The 20081-nt window shown below is 33.6% G+C and overlaps 1 protein-coding gene across 1 annotated transcript; it reads right to left on the bottom strand.

The window, feature by feature from the left end:
• Nucleotides 1–1263: 1263 nt before the first annotated feature.
• On the bottom strand, nt 1264–18693 carry LOC116140467. The gene is made up of 42 exons (XM_031426093.1): nt 18441–18693; nt 17469–17544; nt 16616–16696; nt 16448–16528; nt 16048–16124; nt 15873–15927; nt 15711–15759; nt 15310–15447; nt 14756–14834; nt 14044–14122; nt 13886–13929; nt 13522–13713; nt 12243–12318; nt 11729–11809; nt 11572–11652; nt 10850–10926; nt 10705–10759; nt 10572–10620; nt 10358–10495; nt 9758–9839; nt 9553–9631; nt 8687–8733; nt 7048–7259; nt 6706–6793; nt 6421–6540; nt 6204–6322; nt 6025–6097; nt 5800–5919; nt 5503–5571; nt 5227–5397; nt 5100–5147; nt 4800–4941; nt 4437–4534; nt 3715–3859; nt 3545–3633; nt 3363–3473; nt 2965–3039; nt 2488–2553; nt 2160–2348; nt 1965–2075; nt 1640–1720; nt 1264–1522 (listed from the first exon to the last, which is right to left on the bottom strand). Exons 1-42 carry the CDS (start codon nt 18540–18542, stop codon nt 1343–1345), a joined length of 4125 nt encoding a protein of 1374 aa, XP_031281953.1. The 5' UTR covers nt 18543–18693; the 3' UTR covers nt 1264–1342.
• Between the last annotated feature and the right edge of the window lie 1388 nt (nt 18694–20081).

Genomic DNA, 20081 nt, shown 5'->3' with positions numbered 1-20081 from the left:
TTTTTTTTAAAGATGTTATTCATACATACTAATTGAGTAATGTACCAAGTTTGTAAATATACATTCCAAGACACAATAAAGCATTACTTTGTTCGCATTATGTATGAACGAAAGTAAATATGAATACATTCTTGAATGTATTTGTTATCCACGGATGGAAGTAAATAAATAATTTTGAATTCAATGAAGCATTATTATTGACTATAACCCACTGTTAGTATGGTTATTAAAAAAGTTTACTCTCTTCCTTGAGTTCTTGTATTCAAATTTTGGAGTCACCTATTACAATAATATTTTAGCTTATCCAGTCCTTTAGGTTTATAGGGTGTTCAATTAACCCATACAATTAACTGAGATGCACGCAAGCTGACCTGAATACCTCGATTACCAAAAATGTTAGTCTCTTGTTTTTTCTTCCTCCATGCAAGATTATCCCAATTTCAACCAATTTTGTAGCCTGCTTTTCGTTAAACTTTCTTTTCAATTTTGGATCAACAGTCTCCTTTATCCAATTCTCCTCCTGACATTGCAATTTCCTTTTCACAACCATCTCCACTATTACAATAATATTTTGACTTATCCTGATCTTTAGGTTTGTAGGATGTTCAATTAACCTATACAATTAATTGATGTATACGCAAACTGACATAAAAACCTCGATTACCATAAATGTTGGTCTCTTGTTTTTTTCTTCCTCCATGCAAGATTATCCCAATTTCAACCAATTTTGTAGCTTGGCTTCCGTTAAACTTCCTTTTCAATTTTGGATCAACCATTTCCTCTATCCAGTTCTCCTCCCCACATTTCAATTTCCTTTTCACAATCTGCACAATTCTTGTCACTCAGCTTCTTACTCCTCCATCACCTTCCTCTACTGTCAAATTCGAAACTCAAATTCCTTTCACCATTTCGAGAATCACCCTCCGTAGCTATACACATCAACCTTAGAAGTAATACGAAGATTCATAGCTCACTCTGGAGCTATGTAACCCTTTTGTACCGCGAATCTTAGAGACTTCTAAAGTTTGTTTGCATAGATGTAGTTAAATAAATATACATGTAACATAAAGTTTTTAACTTAAAAAATAATGAGTTGTTGAGAGAGTTAACAAAAACGTGCTGAAAATATATTATAAAAAAATATTATCAAATATTTTAAGGGTAAAGTCGTAATTTCACCAAAGCTCGATAATACAAAATACCATATAATAGCATGTCTAGTGACGCCACGTGTTGGCAGCCCAACTCTAATCAACACATTAGTGGAGGAGCAAAGAATTAAATTGACTTTAAATTATGAAATACATTATTCTTTTAAGTTATTAATTCAATAAAACCATCATCATGCTTTTCCAGCTGAACCAAAAAGATGCATCTTCTCAGCAACAACGGCTTTCATGGCGTCTTTCGCAGCTGCCATGACATGGACCAGATCCTTCTTCGGGCTCTTGAGTGACTCCATGTAAGCCGTGCGTACCTCAGTGTTCACGTTGAATTTCGTCACACCTCTCTCTATACATCCCTGTTCAAATCAAACAAAATGTGCATACATGATATGGATACATCTTTAGATTTTATTATTAATATTTTCATTTTTCGGTTTCTGAATTACTATTAATCTCGACATGAAAAGATTTACCTTGATGAGTTCCACTGACAAACCAGAGGCTCCATGAAGCACCAAATAAACACCTTTCTTTGAGCTCAAGGCATGCAGATCCTAAACATGGAAGAAAAGTGGGAATGAGCAAACAAGTTAATGAGGATAAAGCTAGGGTCGAAGGTGTAAGATTTTAAATACTATAAAACAGGATTGATCGGAAAAATCTGTTTAACGAATGAAGAGTTTGAACTTAAAACACGATTGATCGGTGACTTTAGGCGTTAACATTCAGTGTGTTTGTAGTAACCTCAACTTAACAGAAAAAGCTGAAGTAGAAAAATGTACGACATTTATACTTCACCTTCAGCAAATCGAGTCTCAGATTGGGGCCACTTGGAGGGTATTTTCCATGGACATTTCCGATACACACAGCTAAAGCGTCTATACCAGTCTCATCAATGAATTCTTCAGCCTGAAATTTGATTTACAGATTGTGACGATATTGATAATGTATAGCATGAGGAATGTTATTTTCTTAATTACATCACATCAGAACCTGATTAATGTCAGTCAGCTTTGCTTCATAATCTTCAACAGTCAAATCATCCTCCGTTCCTGACAATCTTCCTAGTTCGGCTTCTACCAGCAGATCTTTTGAGTGGGCCAAGCGAGATATGAACTTTGTATACAAGATATTATCCTTGAAGGGAAGATGTGAACCGTCGGCCATGACTGAATCAAATCCCTGGCATGGTTGGATTCATAAAAGCAATTTCAGAGACAATGGGTACTAATGAAATATTGGGAAGTTGTTAAAACTTAACCATTTTGTAACTGCAAGATGAACTAATAATAGACATTGACGGAAATCATGCTTAACTCACCAACTCAAGAGCTTCCATCAACTCTTGCTTTGAATTTCCATGATCGAAGTGAACAGTTATGGGTACCTGTCGTACATGGATGTGCAATTAACTTATACAGTTATATATAAACGCAGTATGAAAAAAAATTCATTCACAAAGACGTTCATCATAAAATTCCAGTCTAGGGATTACTATAATGATACACTTTTTCCAGAGTCAGTAACTTGTTTCTTTTATCCGTCCAAAAACCAAAACATAATAAGTTGGAGATAACAACTACAAGGCCTTCCTGCCAATAAGCCCCAAACTGAAATTAGTTTCGCAGCAATTTTTTTTTTTTTCAATATGACATGAGAAGAATGTTAATAAACATCAGTAAATTTATTAAGCAGTCAATGAACTACAGTTAGGCTTTGTAAGTATCTTTTGAGATTCCTTGTTTATTTTAGTTGTAATACAATTTTATATTAGATAAATATATGAAATGTCACTTACACTGGCCCTTTCAGCAGCAGAAATACAGCACGCAACCAATGGAATTCCTCCTTCCTTTAGAGCACTAGGATGAATCTGGAAAAAGAAGATCCATAATTTAGAAATTTGCTGACATGAAAATTAAAGGGAAAATTGATGTCGTGATGGGATAGAGAGCTGTGTTAGAGAAAGAAAAAGTGGAATATACAAGGGAGACATGAGATCATCTTAATTAAAGGATATGTAAGAGCCAGGAAATTGAGGGAGACAAGAACAAAACCACTGTTCACAGTCCATCTTTAGTTAATTCATAAAATATTGAGACTGATTCAAAAATTATAGGAATGCATGACTAAATGACAAGTACCGAATCTTGGTCAATGTCCAAATTGTTCATTGAATTGTAGACTGATTCTAACCTGTAAAATGGCGGGGCTACGCTCTTCCTCAGCAGCAGCAACAACTGCCTCCACTCCTTCCATGTTATAAACATTGAATGCTCCGACAGCATATTTACCCTGGTCTGCATTCTTTTAACAGAATATTATTGTCAGTATCAGTGGATGAAACTAACTGTAAAAATCTTACAATTGATACTTACAATTAGGAGCTCCTTTGTTGATGAAAGTCTGGCTGGACGAGCCCAAGATTTCACCACTTGTGCGAGTGCATTATTGTCACCAACATTACCTAAAGCAAATTTCAGAAGTTTTAAGATTCAAATACATAATTCTAACAGATATTCCAGAAACAAATAAATTTTAAATTTACCAGGGAACACTATGTATGGAACTCCTGGGTGTCTACTTTCAGGACCTAGCTGCCATAGGGGAACACCAGCTAGGGCTTGCCCAACTACTTTGGCACGCTTTGCTTCTAAAGCTTTTGTAGCAGTGTCTGATGATGTAATTCCCCCCTAAAGAGGAAAAGCAAAAAAAGAAGGTTTCTTAAGAATCAACCAAAATGAAACTCCTGATAAATATTCAAATGAACAATTACAAAATTCAGATATTAATCAATCATATTATGCAAGTTCAAATTTTCCAAGTGACTACTATAGTCAGCACCCAGGGGCTGTAACCTAGGCTCAGAGGCATTAAATCCTTAGAAAGTACTCTGTCAAAAGTTGCTTGTCAATTAAACCTTAAAAAAACCAACTAAAAATAGCGTAAAAATTTAGGAGATATTAGAAAGGGAAAGAGGAACGATATGGAATTCAGGAAGTCAGCAGCCACTGGTTCAAAAAATCTTGGAGGATTGTGTTCGATGCAAGGGTCTTGTTAATGTTATAAGTGTACAGTAGTTATACAATACAAATCTGTATATCACTTAGTTTTACAGATACCTCAATCAGGGCCGAGTGGACATTTGGTCCATCTCTTCTCTTATCATTATATAATTTCAGTGCCTTATAAAAATAAAATAATAGAAGCAGATAGCAGCCATGGGTTCTATCGTAACAATAGAGCACTCAATTTGAAGTATTAATATACCTTTGCAAGAATGTAACGGGGTCTTGTAGTTATACGCCTAACTATTTCCACCAGCGCAGAGCTCACCTTGAAATTGATTTCCAAACTCTCAGAAGAAGCTGCCAAAAAGATAAAAATGTCATTAGAAGAACAAGAAAATAAGTAATATTTCCCATACTGAAGAAATATCCATACTATTATCTGCGTCTTTTCTCATAGTGAAAACATACATCTTGTTTCAACATTTAAATATAAGTCTATATGTGCAAACTGTTTGGCAACTTTCTTACAGAAAAAAATATTTTTTTATGTTTAAATATTCACAAAACATTATCTAATAACAATTAATAAGCAAAATAATACATTAAGGCAGAGGAAACTAACTTTTTCCAGTGATGAGTTCTCGGCTCGTCATTACAAGAGTATCTTTCCGACACCGAAGGAGTACGTCTACCATCTCAACCGTTCTATTGATTTCCTCCTCTCTTTCTTCTAATGATTTCATTGCAACTTTATCAACAGAAACCTATTCATCAGAAAGAATGGTGATGAAGATCCTTGATGCTAATAACACTTGAGATTCAAAGACAGGTGGTACTCTAACCCAGTGGCTACAGTCTCCTCTTACTAAAACAACTAAATTGACCCTAAAAGAATACACACAGAAACTTTGTGTTGGCTCACCTCAATGCTTCTTATGATATGTCCACACTGTGATTTAAGCTCTCCAACCTGTGGAGTTAAAGAAATATCATGTGAGAATAATACAGAAAAATTAACATCGCAGGGAATTTCAGAACAGAAAGTCAACCTGTTTTGTAGTTTTTGGTACATATGATCCCACAACTATGATGGCACCATTTGTTTCTCTGTTGATTCCCAAATCCTTTGGCAGAATTGGAGCTTTCGGGATAATTCCAATCCTGGCAGAAACAAAGCTAGCAGCAGTACGGCATATGAAAGACTTTCCCTTCAATTCTGCCTGTTAATTGAACATAGCTTAGAAAAGAACTTCCCAATGCTTTCAGCAACCCGAGCCAAAAGAATATAAGGGTGAAAATAGTGTAAGAATAACCGAATATCATGCCTGGATCATTCCAGCTGCAAAGACAGCCATATCTCTCTCACTAGCAGCATTAACTATGCACGTAGAACCCTGCTTCACCCAATAAATGAGAGACATTGTGAATAATACTGTCCAGCTTAATAGATTTTTACAAGATTTCCCATAATTTTGTTAAGGAACTTTCATTAATTGACACTTGAGAGTTTGAAATGCAATTACTTGTATGCATAAAATAAATAAAAGTATCAATAGTAGATCCATACATTAATGTTCCTTAATATAGTTTATCATATTCTTATTAGAAAAAACATCATGTACCTTCTGTAGACTGCAAAGATGTTCACAAACTGCATCTGGTCCTCCTTTCCTCAGAAGTTGGACAGAAATAGATGCAACACTGCTGGCTGAAATCCGTCCTGCTGTTTTCTCTTCTACCCACTAAATTCAGACAAATAGAATTACAAGAGTACAACTCAAACTCAACTCATTTTCAAGAATAGATGAGACCATTATCATTTTAATAGAAAATGGAATTATCTAGACCTCTCGCAGGTTTGACGACTTATAGCCAAAAGCAGCATCCTTCGCAAATTCCGTGTCTCCAGCAGGAACAAGCCTGCAAACATCATCATCCAAAACCGTATTAACATCAGCAAAAGCAATCTCTCTCTTCTCTCCTGGTATGTGTATTGTACAAGGGAAAGCGTGACAGAAAGACATACCGATCAACGTCTGCAACATAATGTACATCTTCAATAGTATAACGACCTCCTTGAAGAAAAAAGGGGCAAATTATTGATGCATCCATTTCACCCAATACTGACACAGCAGCATCTGTCTCCTATAATCAGGCAGCATCATGTCATGATGAAGTTAAAAGTTTAATTTGCAGTACTGTTGACATTATAATATTGAATTCGCTAAAATTTCTGTCCTTGCCTCTGGAAAATGACCACGTAATGTTGAATCACCTCTCAAAACTACTGTGAATTTAGTATTCTCAACTGAATTAGCTGCTGTACAGAGGTTTCTGCAGATTTCTTTGGTCAATTCACCAGCCTGTGAAAAGCCAATCCTCTAATCAGAAATATAAGTCTTAAAAAAATGTATGTATAGAGAGAATCACTGATTGAGAGAAATTTCAAAATAAGAAATTAAATTATACTGATAAAAAAAAAAAGAAATAAGAAATGAATAATTTCCAGATCTTGAAGAACAAATTACCTTTTCAGAGCTCAGTGCCCTGGAGTTAGTCAAAATGAAGAAGCACAAAGGTTTTTTTGTAAACTGCTCAACAAGTGACTCAACACTCCTGCAGAGGAGCCCACAAGTAGGAGAGTTGAAGAACGCCGTAAGGAAAGCTCAACTTGTTGAAATAAATTGATACTAATTACAAAATAGAATGAAGATCTAAAATGTCATAATTTCCCTAGATATGAAAACAAAATGAATCAATCTGGGTTTTACAATAATACGCTATATAAATCCCAATCCCTCATACATAACAATGTGAAGATAACAATTGGCAGAGGAAATATATAATCATACAGAAAGAACAAAACTCACCATTCTGTCAATACTTCAATATCATGAACAGTTTGGGTCCCAGTTGGATCATCATCTAGAACAACGAGAGTCTTTGAACTGTTCTGAATTAGTCCCTTTGTATCATCAATGGGATCCACTGGCCACTCAGATGGCAGAGATTGCAAAACAACTTCTTTCTTAACCATGGGAAGCTTTCCTTCAACTTTAACACCAGTAAGTGTCTCATACACCTATGGAACACAGAGTCAGTACACCTTGGCTGGCACCAAGAATATAACAATCAGAGGTGATTATGTCCAAAGCAAAAAACTTTAAATACATTTCTGAGTGTTTCTTGTAACATGAAATTTCATAGCAATAACATTAAATATAAATATGGAGCCAAAACTGACTTGTTACTTAAATGAAATATTGTTTCTACTGGGCTAGCGATAAAAATCCCCCTGAGAAATCTAGAAATAACAAAAACCCTCCTATCATCAAATTTTAGGTTTAAAATAAACCATACAAGGGAAATTAAGTAAATATTTCTTAACTTATAATAGTATAAGTCTATCCGTTCACTAGTGGTTCCACAAAGACATAAGGATTTTTGTTATTTTGGAAATTTCAACGGGATTTTCATTATTTTGGAAACTTCAAGGAATTTTCGTTATCAGTTAAACCTCAGGGGTTTAAACATAACTCTTACTAATAACATAAAACTTCTAACAGGTTAAGAAAAAAACTTGTCACATAGAAGTTCATGTTCGTATTAAATGAACGTGGGATGTAAATACACAGGGCCTGGGCCGGGCTTGCTTGGGTTTGGCACAAGGTCCCTTTTAAAGGGGTCTTTTGAAATTGTATTTGATGTATGGATGCTGGAGTAATTTTCCAGGGGGTTACTTGTAATTTTACTATATGAAATAGAGATGGAGTAGTTTTCACAGGGTTTTCTGAAATTTTGCTCGATAAGATGTGTGCATCTTAAATTTTTAGGGGGTTAACAGTAATTTTCCAGGGGTTAACTAGAGTTTTTTAAATTTTCATATAATAAACCCGGGCTTGGGCAGGCTATGCCCCAGACCTGATTTTCCAGGCCCTGCCCGGCTTCCCTTTTTTTACATCCCTAAACTAAAAAGATTAGTATAGTAGCTTAAAAGAAAAAAAAAATTGAAACAGACTGAGACTAGTAACACTGAACCTAGGAATTGAAATATTGAATTAAAACTTGTAACAATAACATAAAATGTGTGCTAAGTTTCATGTGAATTGTAACATAAAACATAATACTTGGGACATATAACTTGCAGTATTAAACACAAAGTTGTAAACATCATGCAATTATACAAAGAAATATAATACTTGAACATAATTGAAATATATTAACTTAAAAACTATGACTAAATGTGACACTAGCTATTAGTAGATCATATTAGAACAATAACCAAAAAAAAAAATCTGAGGCATTAGGCATAAATTTTCTGTTTTCTCAGATTCCTGTGAATATAAAAATGCAGATGATAATTGAATAACAAAAGCTCCCGCTCAAAATAATAGAGGCAAACCACAAATAAATGTTACATTGACATATGAAACATTAAACCACTTATTTATTTATATTTTTTTTTGGAGAAAAAAGCATCATATCATTACTTCGGCTATATGTACAGACCTTAACCACACCAGCATCATCTTGACGACCCCAGCCAGCAGCAGAGCCTGCTCAAGAGTAGTATTATGAGTGGGTACTATATGCTAACTCACTCAAATATTATAATAAGAAAATAATAGACAACAAAATTTAATAATCGAAAAGACTGTCCGTTTTCAACATAAAAATTGATATTGCAATATCATTTTCTGCTACTAGAACTGTTCAATGAAGACTATTTGCTAAATGTTAAAAGGATTCAAAGAAATTTTGCTATATCATATCCCTCGATTTGGAATACAACTAATATATGAACTTCTTGGCATACCGAAGAGAAGTTAACTCTGATCAAACTTTTTTTGAGACTTCATGGGGACATAGCAACTCAGTTTAGTTCAAAGAATTGCAAATCGAAATATTTAAGAACCCTCCATATGTAAACTGTTCTTAAAAATTAATATGAACAAGAGACTGGAACAGCACGATTGGCAAGACAAATCTAGAAGATAAGATTTACGTGCGGTGTCTAAAAACACAAAGGAAAACCAAGGGTGCATAGGAATCAGACTGGACAGCAGTGTGTAAGAAATTCTCTCCAAAGTTTCTGCATAGTAATATACAGAACTGTCTTTCACCAATAATATGTAAGGCATTTGACAATAAACAATGTCCTTTTTTCCCTTCCGTAATTTTATTTCTATTTCAATGTAAAGTATGCAAGGTCACCTAAAGCATGCTTCATTCTTTTAGATCATTTACATCAATATTAATTATATAGAAAATTGAAAAGAATCTATATTTAGGTAACAGGTCTTCTAAAGTTAAAAACAAAAAATAACATAAAGTGAACTTGAACAAATTTACTATAAAAGTCGAGTGCTCTTCACCTGCCAAGAACAGTTGATGTGCAATAGTTGAAATATGCAGCGGAACTTTTTGAGCTGAGCTTTCATGAGTAACAATACCCTGTAGACAATTACAAGAAGTTAAAAAGATTGTATTTTCATTAAAACAAGTAACAATACACTATCAATAATTTATTAAAACAAGTATTTTCATTCAACATGAAGAGTAGCCAATGTTTTAGCTGACCAGATCCTTCACAAAGATATCGAGTGCAGAGTGAGGTGTGTAGTCATTGTCTAACATATGTGGACCACGATTCTCAAACATCCTGCAAAAGATGTAAAATCTGCTCAGACTAACTCATAGGCTTGTAATACTTAACATTATTTCAGATCTGCAACAACGTGTCTTGAAGGTCATTTGTCAAGGTGAACTTCATATGATCATTGTGTAAATTGTATTAAAAGACAAGTGATCAACTTTTGAAACTTTTTATGAAAATATGTAAGAATTCTAGTGAACATCTTCACCAATTTTACGGGTCGTAACTATCATTTGGCATAATTGCGTGGTGTCATCTGATTAGGTTAGGCACAAGAACATTAGCACAATGCATTACGGTGTCACTCAAGAGTCAAGAACGTTAGAATCATGAACTAAGGTTAGACAGGCCTACAACCGAAGGTTATTTAATGCCACTTTTTATTAGATTTTGACATTTAACCTTTTGCCAGTCAAAATCAAATGAAATTGAAGTTAACAAGCACAACTCACAAGATCTTTTTCATAAATGAAGCAATCACTTAAGATATAAAATAGCTTAATTGCTTTTTACATGATGCATACCAAGATGTTCCCCCACTGTTGGAGATGATATCAAACAACACTCTGGTATTAAGACCTAATCGAGCTCCAAAGGCCATCGCCTCAGCTGTTGATGCTATATGGACTCCAGCAAGCAACTGATTAACCATCTTTACACCACTACAGAACATATTAAACGTAAATATAATAACTACTCATTTCCAAGCACATCCAAAATACCTAATGCATGACATACCTTCCAGCACCACAACCCCCTTTGATAACATAAAGCTTCTCACTTAATGCTGTTCATGGTCAAAAACCACATGTCAATGTGAATTTAGAAATCTTTCCACCAAAGAATGGACATGATATAACATGATCCTTACCTGAGAGAACTGAACCCGTGCTTGTAAGGGCTTCATCTGTACCGGCAGCCATTATCTGATAATAATAAATATACCGTAGTTGCAATTTTAGTCAACAAAATTGTATAAAAATCAGTTTCCTTAGAAGGAAAAGGTCTTTGCGCACCGTAAGTTCTCCGGTGGATGCCCTCTTAACACCACCAGAAACAGGAGCATCTACCAATTTCAAATCCTTGCCTTCAACTATGACATTGGCAGATACATTAGTGTATGAAAGAACCATAAGAGAATGAAATGTTGAGGAATTATAAATGTGTTCATTTCTTGCCTAAAAATCCAATGGAGGGAAAGAAACCAGAAGTTTGAGAATCAGAGTGCTCTACATTTGTAGTTCTACTTTTATTATTTGGACTGTTGATCCACTCCTTTCTAATTCTCATCTTTCATTTTTCCCAATAAGGTTTCTATTTCCTACTCAGAAAGAGAGAGAGAGAGAAACTAACTTCAGACCCATTTCTTCGTACAGCTAAGATTCCTTGGTCTAATCTAAGGTCAAGTGTAGTAAGTTGATGGATTAAACAGATTTTTTATCTACTGAAATGGGAGCAATCATTCCCTGATGTGATACAAGAAGACATCACCAGAACAACATTTGATAACTGTTCTATTACTACGGATTCTAATTTCAAGCAGTGGGACCCAATACCTTTCTGATCTAAAAACTTTAGCTAGAGTACCGTAAGCTTATTGTTCCATTATGCCACTTGCAACCTTAAGAATAAGGGGCTCCAAGTTTAATAAGTAAACAATAGAGATGTAAATTCACCAAGCAAGAGTTGTGGTTTGCATAAACAAACAATTGATAAATATATCTAATCAAGGGCATACGTTGCAAGCGCCGCTCTAGTTGAACCACGAATCCCAGAGAGACAGTGGATGAAAGGATTATTGATGCTCCAGATGGAAGAGCTATAAGAAAAGGCACATTGCTGTTAGTGCAGCTAAAAATATGTAGCCACTATACTGATAATGACTTGAGAATTACCTGGAACTGCACCATGATCTCCATACAAAACACTCTCTGCTTGAGATTCATTTGTAACCATGACTACAAGCACATCAATGTCTGAAATGGAAAATGTGTCAAAAGGATGTATATTGTTCCATGAATAACATTGAGCATGAAGCATTATGATACAGTTCCAAAAGTTTGATTATCAACTATCCATTCAAGTATGGAATTGAGATACAAAGGTAAATGGATTGATGTGCTTGTACATCAACAGGCAAACACACACATGTATGAATGAGTTAATAAGCAGCACGAAGACGAGTGTGCATGTAATTACCCACATCTAGTCTAGAGCAAAGGCACCATTTTCAAGCATAAGATGGTATCAAACTTGATATTACGATAACTGCACGCCTTGGGCAGCAAGCCTTAGCTTGTCGAAGCTCCATAATTGCAAGGTTCAGTCTCACAGCCAATCAGTTTTTTATTCTTATTTAATTGCTTATATACGAACTTAGATTGGTGACTTTTAAAAAATGACTTGTACCTTTAGATACTTCTTCTGGAGAGTTCGCAATTAAGCCACCAGCATTTTCAAATCGCGTAAGTGTTGGTTTATAAACCTGTAATCCATAAAAGATGCAAATAAATTGATATTTAAATATAGTGATGTGGAAAAGGCATCTAAAGAAATATGCACTCAGAAACTCATATACTTTTTGCATTCTGGCTGGAAATATCCATATAATCTGGTACAACAGTCCAAACTAAAGGTTTAAGCGACTACTTGGAAAGTTCCAACTCACATTACAAGCCATACTAGAAACTATATGCAACCAATATGGATAATAAACATTACTAAACACACTCACTCTGGAACAAGCCCAACGGAAGACATAATTTAATCGTCCTACTTTGACCTGGAAACAGATAGGCATACAACCCAGAAACTGACCAGGTACATGACGCAGAAAATTCAACAGGGAGATAAACAAGTCTCTAATGCCATACTGAAATATTAAACCAAGAGCTCAAGCTATTAGGTGGAGAAGCCTAACTTGTATGCAAACCTATTCTAACTATCAAATGCAATTAAAATTGAACATTATTTAACACATAAATCTGCGCCCAAACTCCTACAATCCACGTACAATGACATGGTCTCAGGCCACCTCAAGTACAACACAAGGACAGGTCACTTTTAGTCCCTAAAATCATGATACCAAATGACCAAGTAAAAGAGTCAAAAAATCTACACAGTGCCTAATGGATTGTTAACGTTTCAAATGCATGAACAGATGATCCACCCAACTTGAATACCAAAGGAGAAAACCACAACTTTTGCCATTACAACAAAGACAGTGCAGGGAAGATACTATAGGCACTTTTTTTATCATTGTATGTACAGAAAGTAGATTTTGAATATCAAGAGCCTTAATAAATATGTCATTGAACACAGAACTACTTTAATGCTTCAAACCTCTAAGAAAGGAAAGAAAGTACAATAGCATTTGCTAAGTCATCTTCTTAGTTAAATGAAAGGGCGATCATCCAAAGAGGCGATTAAAAAGCTTTCACAAGACAACCCAAGGTCTATTGACATTATTCTTCATCAAGAGTCGATTTTCTTTCAAAACCCTATATCAAGCTGGATCAGCAAAGGGTTCAGTCTTTCAACACAGATAGATTGAAGGGATGACATCATAACTAGTGATGCAGAAATTCAATCTCATCCAGTGAAACCAGACACAAAATTACTACTATATCAAACAGTCTCATCAAATAATTGACACTCTTAATAGAGAAAGGTGGAAGTGAGAGATTACATCATAACCAACAACAGAACAAAATTTCAGCAGGTGAGTAGCCATGCCAAATCCCATTGCTCCAAGGCCAATGAAACCAACTCGCTTAACAGTATTTGATTTGGCAATGATTTGTTGTGCAAGTTGCTCCGGTTGGTAGGGTTCCAGATTGGCTGCATCTATGATATTCACTCCCATCACTTTCTCCCAAACCTGTTCAAGAATTGTACAGTGAATAGATAGATATGACCAAACCAATGTTTTGAAATCTGAAACTTTTTTTTTTTAAATAAATTTTTGGTCTATGAAATTGCATACACTGGGTCAGCTTGTTTTGCAACTTGACTAAAAGCCAAAAAAAAAAAAAAAAACTCTACAGACTAACCTTAACCAATGGGGTGCTACCATCATCACCATGAACATGAGACCCTGAAAAAGAAATGTAGAACACAGGTAAGATGAAACCAGATTGTTTTAAACCCCTAAAAGATCATCACATGTGATAGGGTGATTTAAGATAAAACAGCAGATTTAGGTTACTACCATGAAGTAGTTGTTGACGAGCAACAGCCAAAAGTGGAAGAGGAAAAGTAAGCGTCTTAGCCATGTCCAAAATAATACCCTTCAAATCAAAATATTCCATTAGAATTCTTTTATGTCATAAAAACATCATGAAAGAGGTCGAAAAGAGATGATCGTACATGATAATTCAAAGGCCAAAAAGTGTTTATATTAAAATTTGGTACTTGTAATCTTTGCAGTATTAGCTTATGATAATTAACTTACATGATTAGAATTGTTCTCGATATGATTGTTAAAAGAAAAAAAAAAGTAAAATTAACATATACTGGTAATAGAAGTTTTAATTAAGTATACAAAACCATTAAGTTGAAAAAAATAGAGTAAACATTATGATTTGTTATTAACATACATGAAAATCTATCTACCACAAAAACAAACTCGTCAGTTGTGGTGGACAGTTTTAGGAATCTATCAAGATTAAAATTGAAACCCTTTACTCAAAAAGCAAAGAAAGAAAGTTCCTTAATCAATGATCTAAACATGAACTTGATATATACTTAATATTTGGAGTAAGCTTATTAAAAGTACAATATGCAAGCAACGAAACTTTTAAAAGAAAATAGTTGCCTAGTAATAACATGAAAACTGATTAGCTCCTAGAACAATATTGCATACAGAAGTATCCCTTACAACAGACTAAACTCTACAAAGCTCAAGAATTTGTCATTCTTACCAAATTCTGAATAACTGGATTCAGGAACTGAAGTTTCGCATCACCCCTCAATAACTGGGGAATGTGATTCTTGAAAATCCTGCATTTGAACACCCCCACAAAAATATAAATGAACACCAAAAACAAAATAATATGTGTGGTTATAAGCATCAAACAAAGTACAAGCAGGAAGTCAGATACACATTAACCATCTAAAATCATGAAAAAGCAATAGCTTCAGCTGATGACTCAGAATCCTTGGATTGATAGGAAACCTTGTGTAGGGAAAATTTGGCCATTGAGTTTTTGAGTGGTTATTTCGAGTGTATGGCCATCATATGAGAAATGGATAAAGGTAGACAGGTTTAGGGTATAGAGGTGGGTTGTCATGTATAGATTGTGCTTCAAACTGGGCATATTTGATCTTTATGAGACAGCTTGAGGAGGAGTATTTTTTTGTAATTAGGTTGTGTTTCATGATGTCAGGTTTTTGAGCCAGACAGACCTACAGTATTATATTATTGTCACAGTAGGAGAAAATAAAATAAGAAAACACAATTTAGGTAGCATCAAACCATGAATTTCCAGCAGCATTGGAAATGATATCATAGAGAATTAATGGATGAATCCCAACTTTAGCACCAAGAGAAATAGCCTCTACAGAAGCAATAAGGTGAATGCCCTCAAGTAGTTCATTAACCATTTTGGATTTGCTGCAATAAGAAGAGAATCAAAATTGAATAGCAAATTCTAAAGCATCAAGTACCACAAGAAAAACTTTAAAGTATCCAAATAACTTCATCATTTCAAGAAACACACAAGGAAACAATTGATGTTATCAAATTAGCTTGTCAGTAATTATTTAACTTTCATATAAAATAACTACCATAACAATTAGATAAAAGAACTTTTTAACTTAATAGCAATTCATTGTAAAAAAAAAAAAATAGTTTTAAAGACTGAAAAGAATGCATACCTTCCGGCACCAACTTCACCCTCAAAGACATAAAGCTTTTCACACATAGCTGTTAGCAAAACACAATAATTTGACTGAGAGATGAAAAAGACACATTATAAAGTATGGAACCACATTAGGAAGTTCTCACAAGAATATTTAAGATGATACAAACAGATTTACCAGAGAGAAATGGCCGCGCCCTTGCAATGGCATTTGACCTTCCTGAAGATGTTATCTAAACAGTTTACATGTTACCAATTCAGTCAATGTAAACAGTAACTAATGCCAAGATTATTACGAGTCTAGGGAAAAAAAAGCCAAAAGAAGAAACAATATTATTTAAGATATATGTTACCATGACTTTCCCTTTCAAAACCTCAGACATTGCCCGAGAGACATAGGCATCAACCAGATAAGCTGTCTCACCATTCTCTGTAAGAGAAAAAAACAGGATAATGTCAGCAAAACTTTGGTGACTGGTGTTGCATATAATAGAAGGAAAGCAAATATGAGAATAGTGAAGAGATAATTAGTATGTACAACAACTTGCATTATATAAATAAACATGGCTCTATGATCACAGTTTTGGAATCACCCCTCACTGTTAATTAATTGATGGAACCAATAAAATAGGAAGATGAAGATGTAGGAGTTTCAAAAATGTGCCCTTGTTTGGAACATAAGACTAGTGAAGAGATAATTAGTATGTACAATAACTTGCATTATTGGGGCTCAAAATATGCAAAAGTGGTTGCCTGAAAGATTCTTCTCCAATTTCTGGAAATGTGATGGCAGCATGGTTGAACGAAGAATTAAGACAGAGCCTTTGTGCAACCCTGCAAACACATAAAAGTCTACCATCTCTAGATCAGAAAAGTCACCAAAGTTTATATTACCAAGTTAATATAACTCTATCTATATACCTTTTAATGCACCGTCGTGACCAAAGATTACATCATCAATTTGATCAGCATGAGATATTAGCACAACCAAAGCTGCTACATCTGCACATGGAAACACAAACATGAATGGAACCAAGTAGATATAAAACATTGGATATAATGAGATTTGTTAAAGGTAAATTTTTTGTACATGAGAAAGATCACATAAAACATTAACTAATTCCATTGACCTCCCTTAAGGTCTGGTCTAAATCAGATAAACCTTGTTTGTTAATTTTTTTACGCAGAGACTTCTGCAGCCTTTAGTGCTCATACATCAAATCTTTGCTTTTAGGATTTTACAGTAATTTTGTAATACTCATAAGAAAAATAAGTTCATGCTTGGCTTAGCTTAATTATTGTACTTCTCACAAATCCAAACACAACATTCACAAATTCATTTTCTTTTGAATTCCTTAATTTTCTAAGAAACTAAACAAAACCAAAAGGAAATCCATGCACAGTCAAACAAGGTTACCACATGATTATCGTCCAAACTGTACTACACCAAAACTAATATCCCATTAATTCATGAATAGAATCACTTAGAAAAGAAGAAATGGAACTTAATATTTTTTCTCAAACTACAAAACATCTGATTATACTCCATTATATTCACATTTACACTCTGTACCTCACATGCATACAAGGCTGCTAATTCGAGGCTCATGTCCATATACTGAGCAGAATTTAATGAATATAAAGAAAAAGAGAAGGGAAATAAAAAAGAGTCTAACTGAATACAATATGCGAACTAAGCAGAATTTAAAGAATATAAAGGAAAACAAAGGGAACAGAAAAGAAGTTAACCAAATAAGAACCCAATGTAGAATACCTTTCCCTGCCTCCTGAGGGCTCGCACATCTAGATCCCCCTAGCTTCAGAAACTCATTTATCAAAGGCTCATGTATCTGTTGATAAAAAAATACAAACATTCAAACATGAAATTAACACTTTGAACAATATATAATAATATCAGGAACAACCTTAGAGTACAGTCAATTTAATTTGTGGTTGTATATCAGAAAGAGTGGAGTGGAATGTGTGACAAGCAAATATTTTATCTTAAATTTTATTTTTGAAAGACTAAAGCATGGTTTTTTGTACATCATTCAGATATAAAGCTCGGCAAAATCCTAATGAATGTACCTCATTTTTTACTGCAGTTGTCATTTCAAAATAAACAATGTTAAATTATATAAAAATCAGAAACAATTACCAAAAGCTTCCAAGGACTTCAAAATCATATAACAACAAAAATTTAAGTATATATATGAGAATAACAACTTCATTAAAAGTTCACTACGACAAATATTCCAGTATTAACAACTTCATCAAAAGTTCAGGACGAAAAAATTTCCAGTATTTAAAATTCATAAATAAATAAAATTAAATTCAAATTTTTCAGTATTAACAACTTCATCAAAAGTTCAGTACGAAAATTTTTCCAGTATCTTAAGTTCATAAATATATAAAATTAAATTCAAATTTTTCAGTATTAACAACTTCATCAAAAGTTCAGTACGGAATATTTTCCAGTATTTTAAATTCATAAATAAATAACATCTTCAAATTTTCCAACATTAACAACATCATCGAAAGTTCAGTACGATAAATTTTCCAGTACATTAAATTAATTAATATATAAATAAATAAAATGAAGTCAAATGCAACAGAACGAAAAGCTTCTGAGACATCCAAACCAAGCCGCCGAGCAACAACTATTCAACAAATGCAATTATATATATATATATGATGATGATGATGATGAACAAATTACATAAAAAAAATTAGAACGAAAAGGAACCTCAAAAGCCTGGATATTGTAACCGGAGCGAAGAAGTGAAGCGGCCATGTCCAAGCTCAGTTCGTCCAGGCCGACGAAGCCAACACAACCTTGAGACGCCATTGCAATTCCACGGAGAGAGAATTTTTTGTTTTTCTCTGTTTTTTTTTTTTTTTTTTTTTAATAATTTTTTTTCAACCGTCCAGAGCACTTTGAAGTATCAAAATACTAATAATCCTCCTCTCTTCACCGTTACACGCCACTTCTCTATCGTCAGTTTTCAATTGCGCGAGACATTTGAATAACCGTACCTGTATATATAAAATATTTTTATATTAATCTTTTAATTTGCTGAGCTGGCATCTCTACTATTTTCCAGTTTCCCTGCATTTGCTCCTTTTTTTTATTCTCTGAATTACGTTACAGGTACAGATTCTTCAAATCTTAAATCAAATCCTCAAAAGTTATTAAATTTCTTATTTTGCACGTGACTAAAAAGCAACTTTAATTTTTTTTTTTAAATATTTTTGTTGATAAAGTAAGAGAATAAATTATTAATTAATTTGGATGTGCAAATTTTTTGGGTATTTTCCGAGGGTGGTTTGGTTGGTTAGAGAATCTTTGGTGGAGCAGGGTTTAGGACAAGACTATAACACCTTTTTTTGTTTCATTAATTGCATTCTTGGCACTGACTAGGATGCCTCCTTCAAACTCGTTTATCCTTTTGCTACTTGCATAGGAAAAGGTCTGTTTTTTTAGTAATTATTGTATGTACGTCCGTCTAATTATTTAATATTTAAGAGCTATATTAAATAAAATAATATTATATTAATAATCTTTTTTCATAAAATTTTTTTCATAATTCTGACGTGATAATTTATAATTGATTGGTTCACAACAGATCCCATATAAATCTTGTATGCAGTGACGAATTCAGAAATTTCTGTTAGGATGGATCAAAATAAAAATTGATTATACATTAATATTTTTGTCCATTAATATTTTTTTTAAGATAGGTTAAAATATATAAATTATACATATTAATATTTAAAAAAAAAATTGAGGATGGGTTAAATTGGTTAGATCCGCCCATATTTATATGAATTTCACTAATTAATTATGAACTGATCAATTATAAATTATCACGTTAAAATTATGAGAAAATGATATAGTATTATTCTATTAAATATTATCGTGATCGATTTGTATTTGTTAGATACACGATAAAAATATCTGAGAAAATAATGACAAAAACTACGTGAAGGCGAGTGGGGGATGATGACCCCACTTATCTTGTGCACCGACTTTTGTTTTTATTTTTTGCGTCTAGTTTATTTATGATATGGGTTATTGACTTATTGTCGCTTACATCCCTTAACTTGCAAAGTTGATTGTGTAATTACAAATTTACCCTTTGACTAAAACCTAGCTATTTGTGATATGATCATCGTGAGATTTTATGATCACATTAATTTTATGTTTCGAAATTAATTGATTATTGTAAACTTAAATTTAACAATATTGACATAATTATGTTTTCAACTGTTGGATAAAGGATTCTATGGAACTTTTCGTTTAACTTTTCGAACTCAATCTTATTCTACTATCCTACTTTAAAAAATGAAAAACGTGTTTGTTTTAATATTAACTATTCAATTCAAA

This window comes from Pistacia vera, unplaced genomic scaffold, assembly GCF_008641045.1.
Source record: "Pistacia vera cultivar Batoury unplaced genomic scaffold, PisVer_v2 Contig373, whole genome shotgun sequence".
Taxonomy (NCBI): domain Eukaryota; kingdom Viridiplantae; phylum Streptophyta; class Magnoliopsida; order Sapindales; family Anacardiaceae; genus Pistacia; species Pistacia vera.
This window is presented reverse-complemented; position numbering and strand designations above follow the sequence as displayed.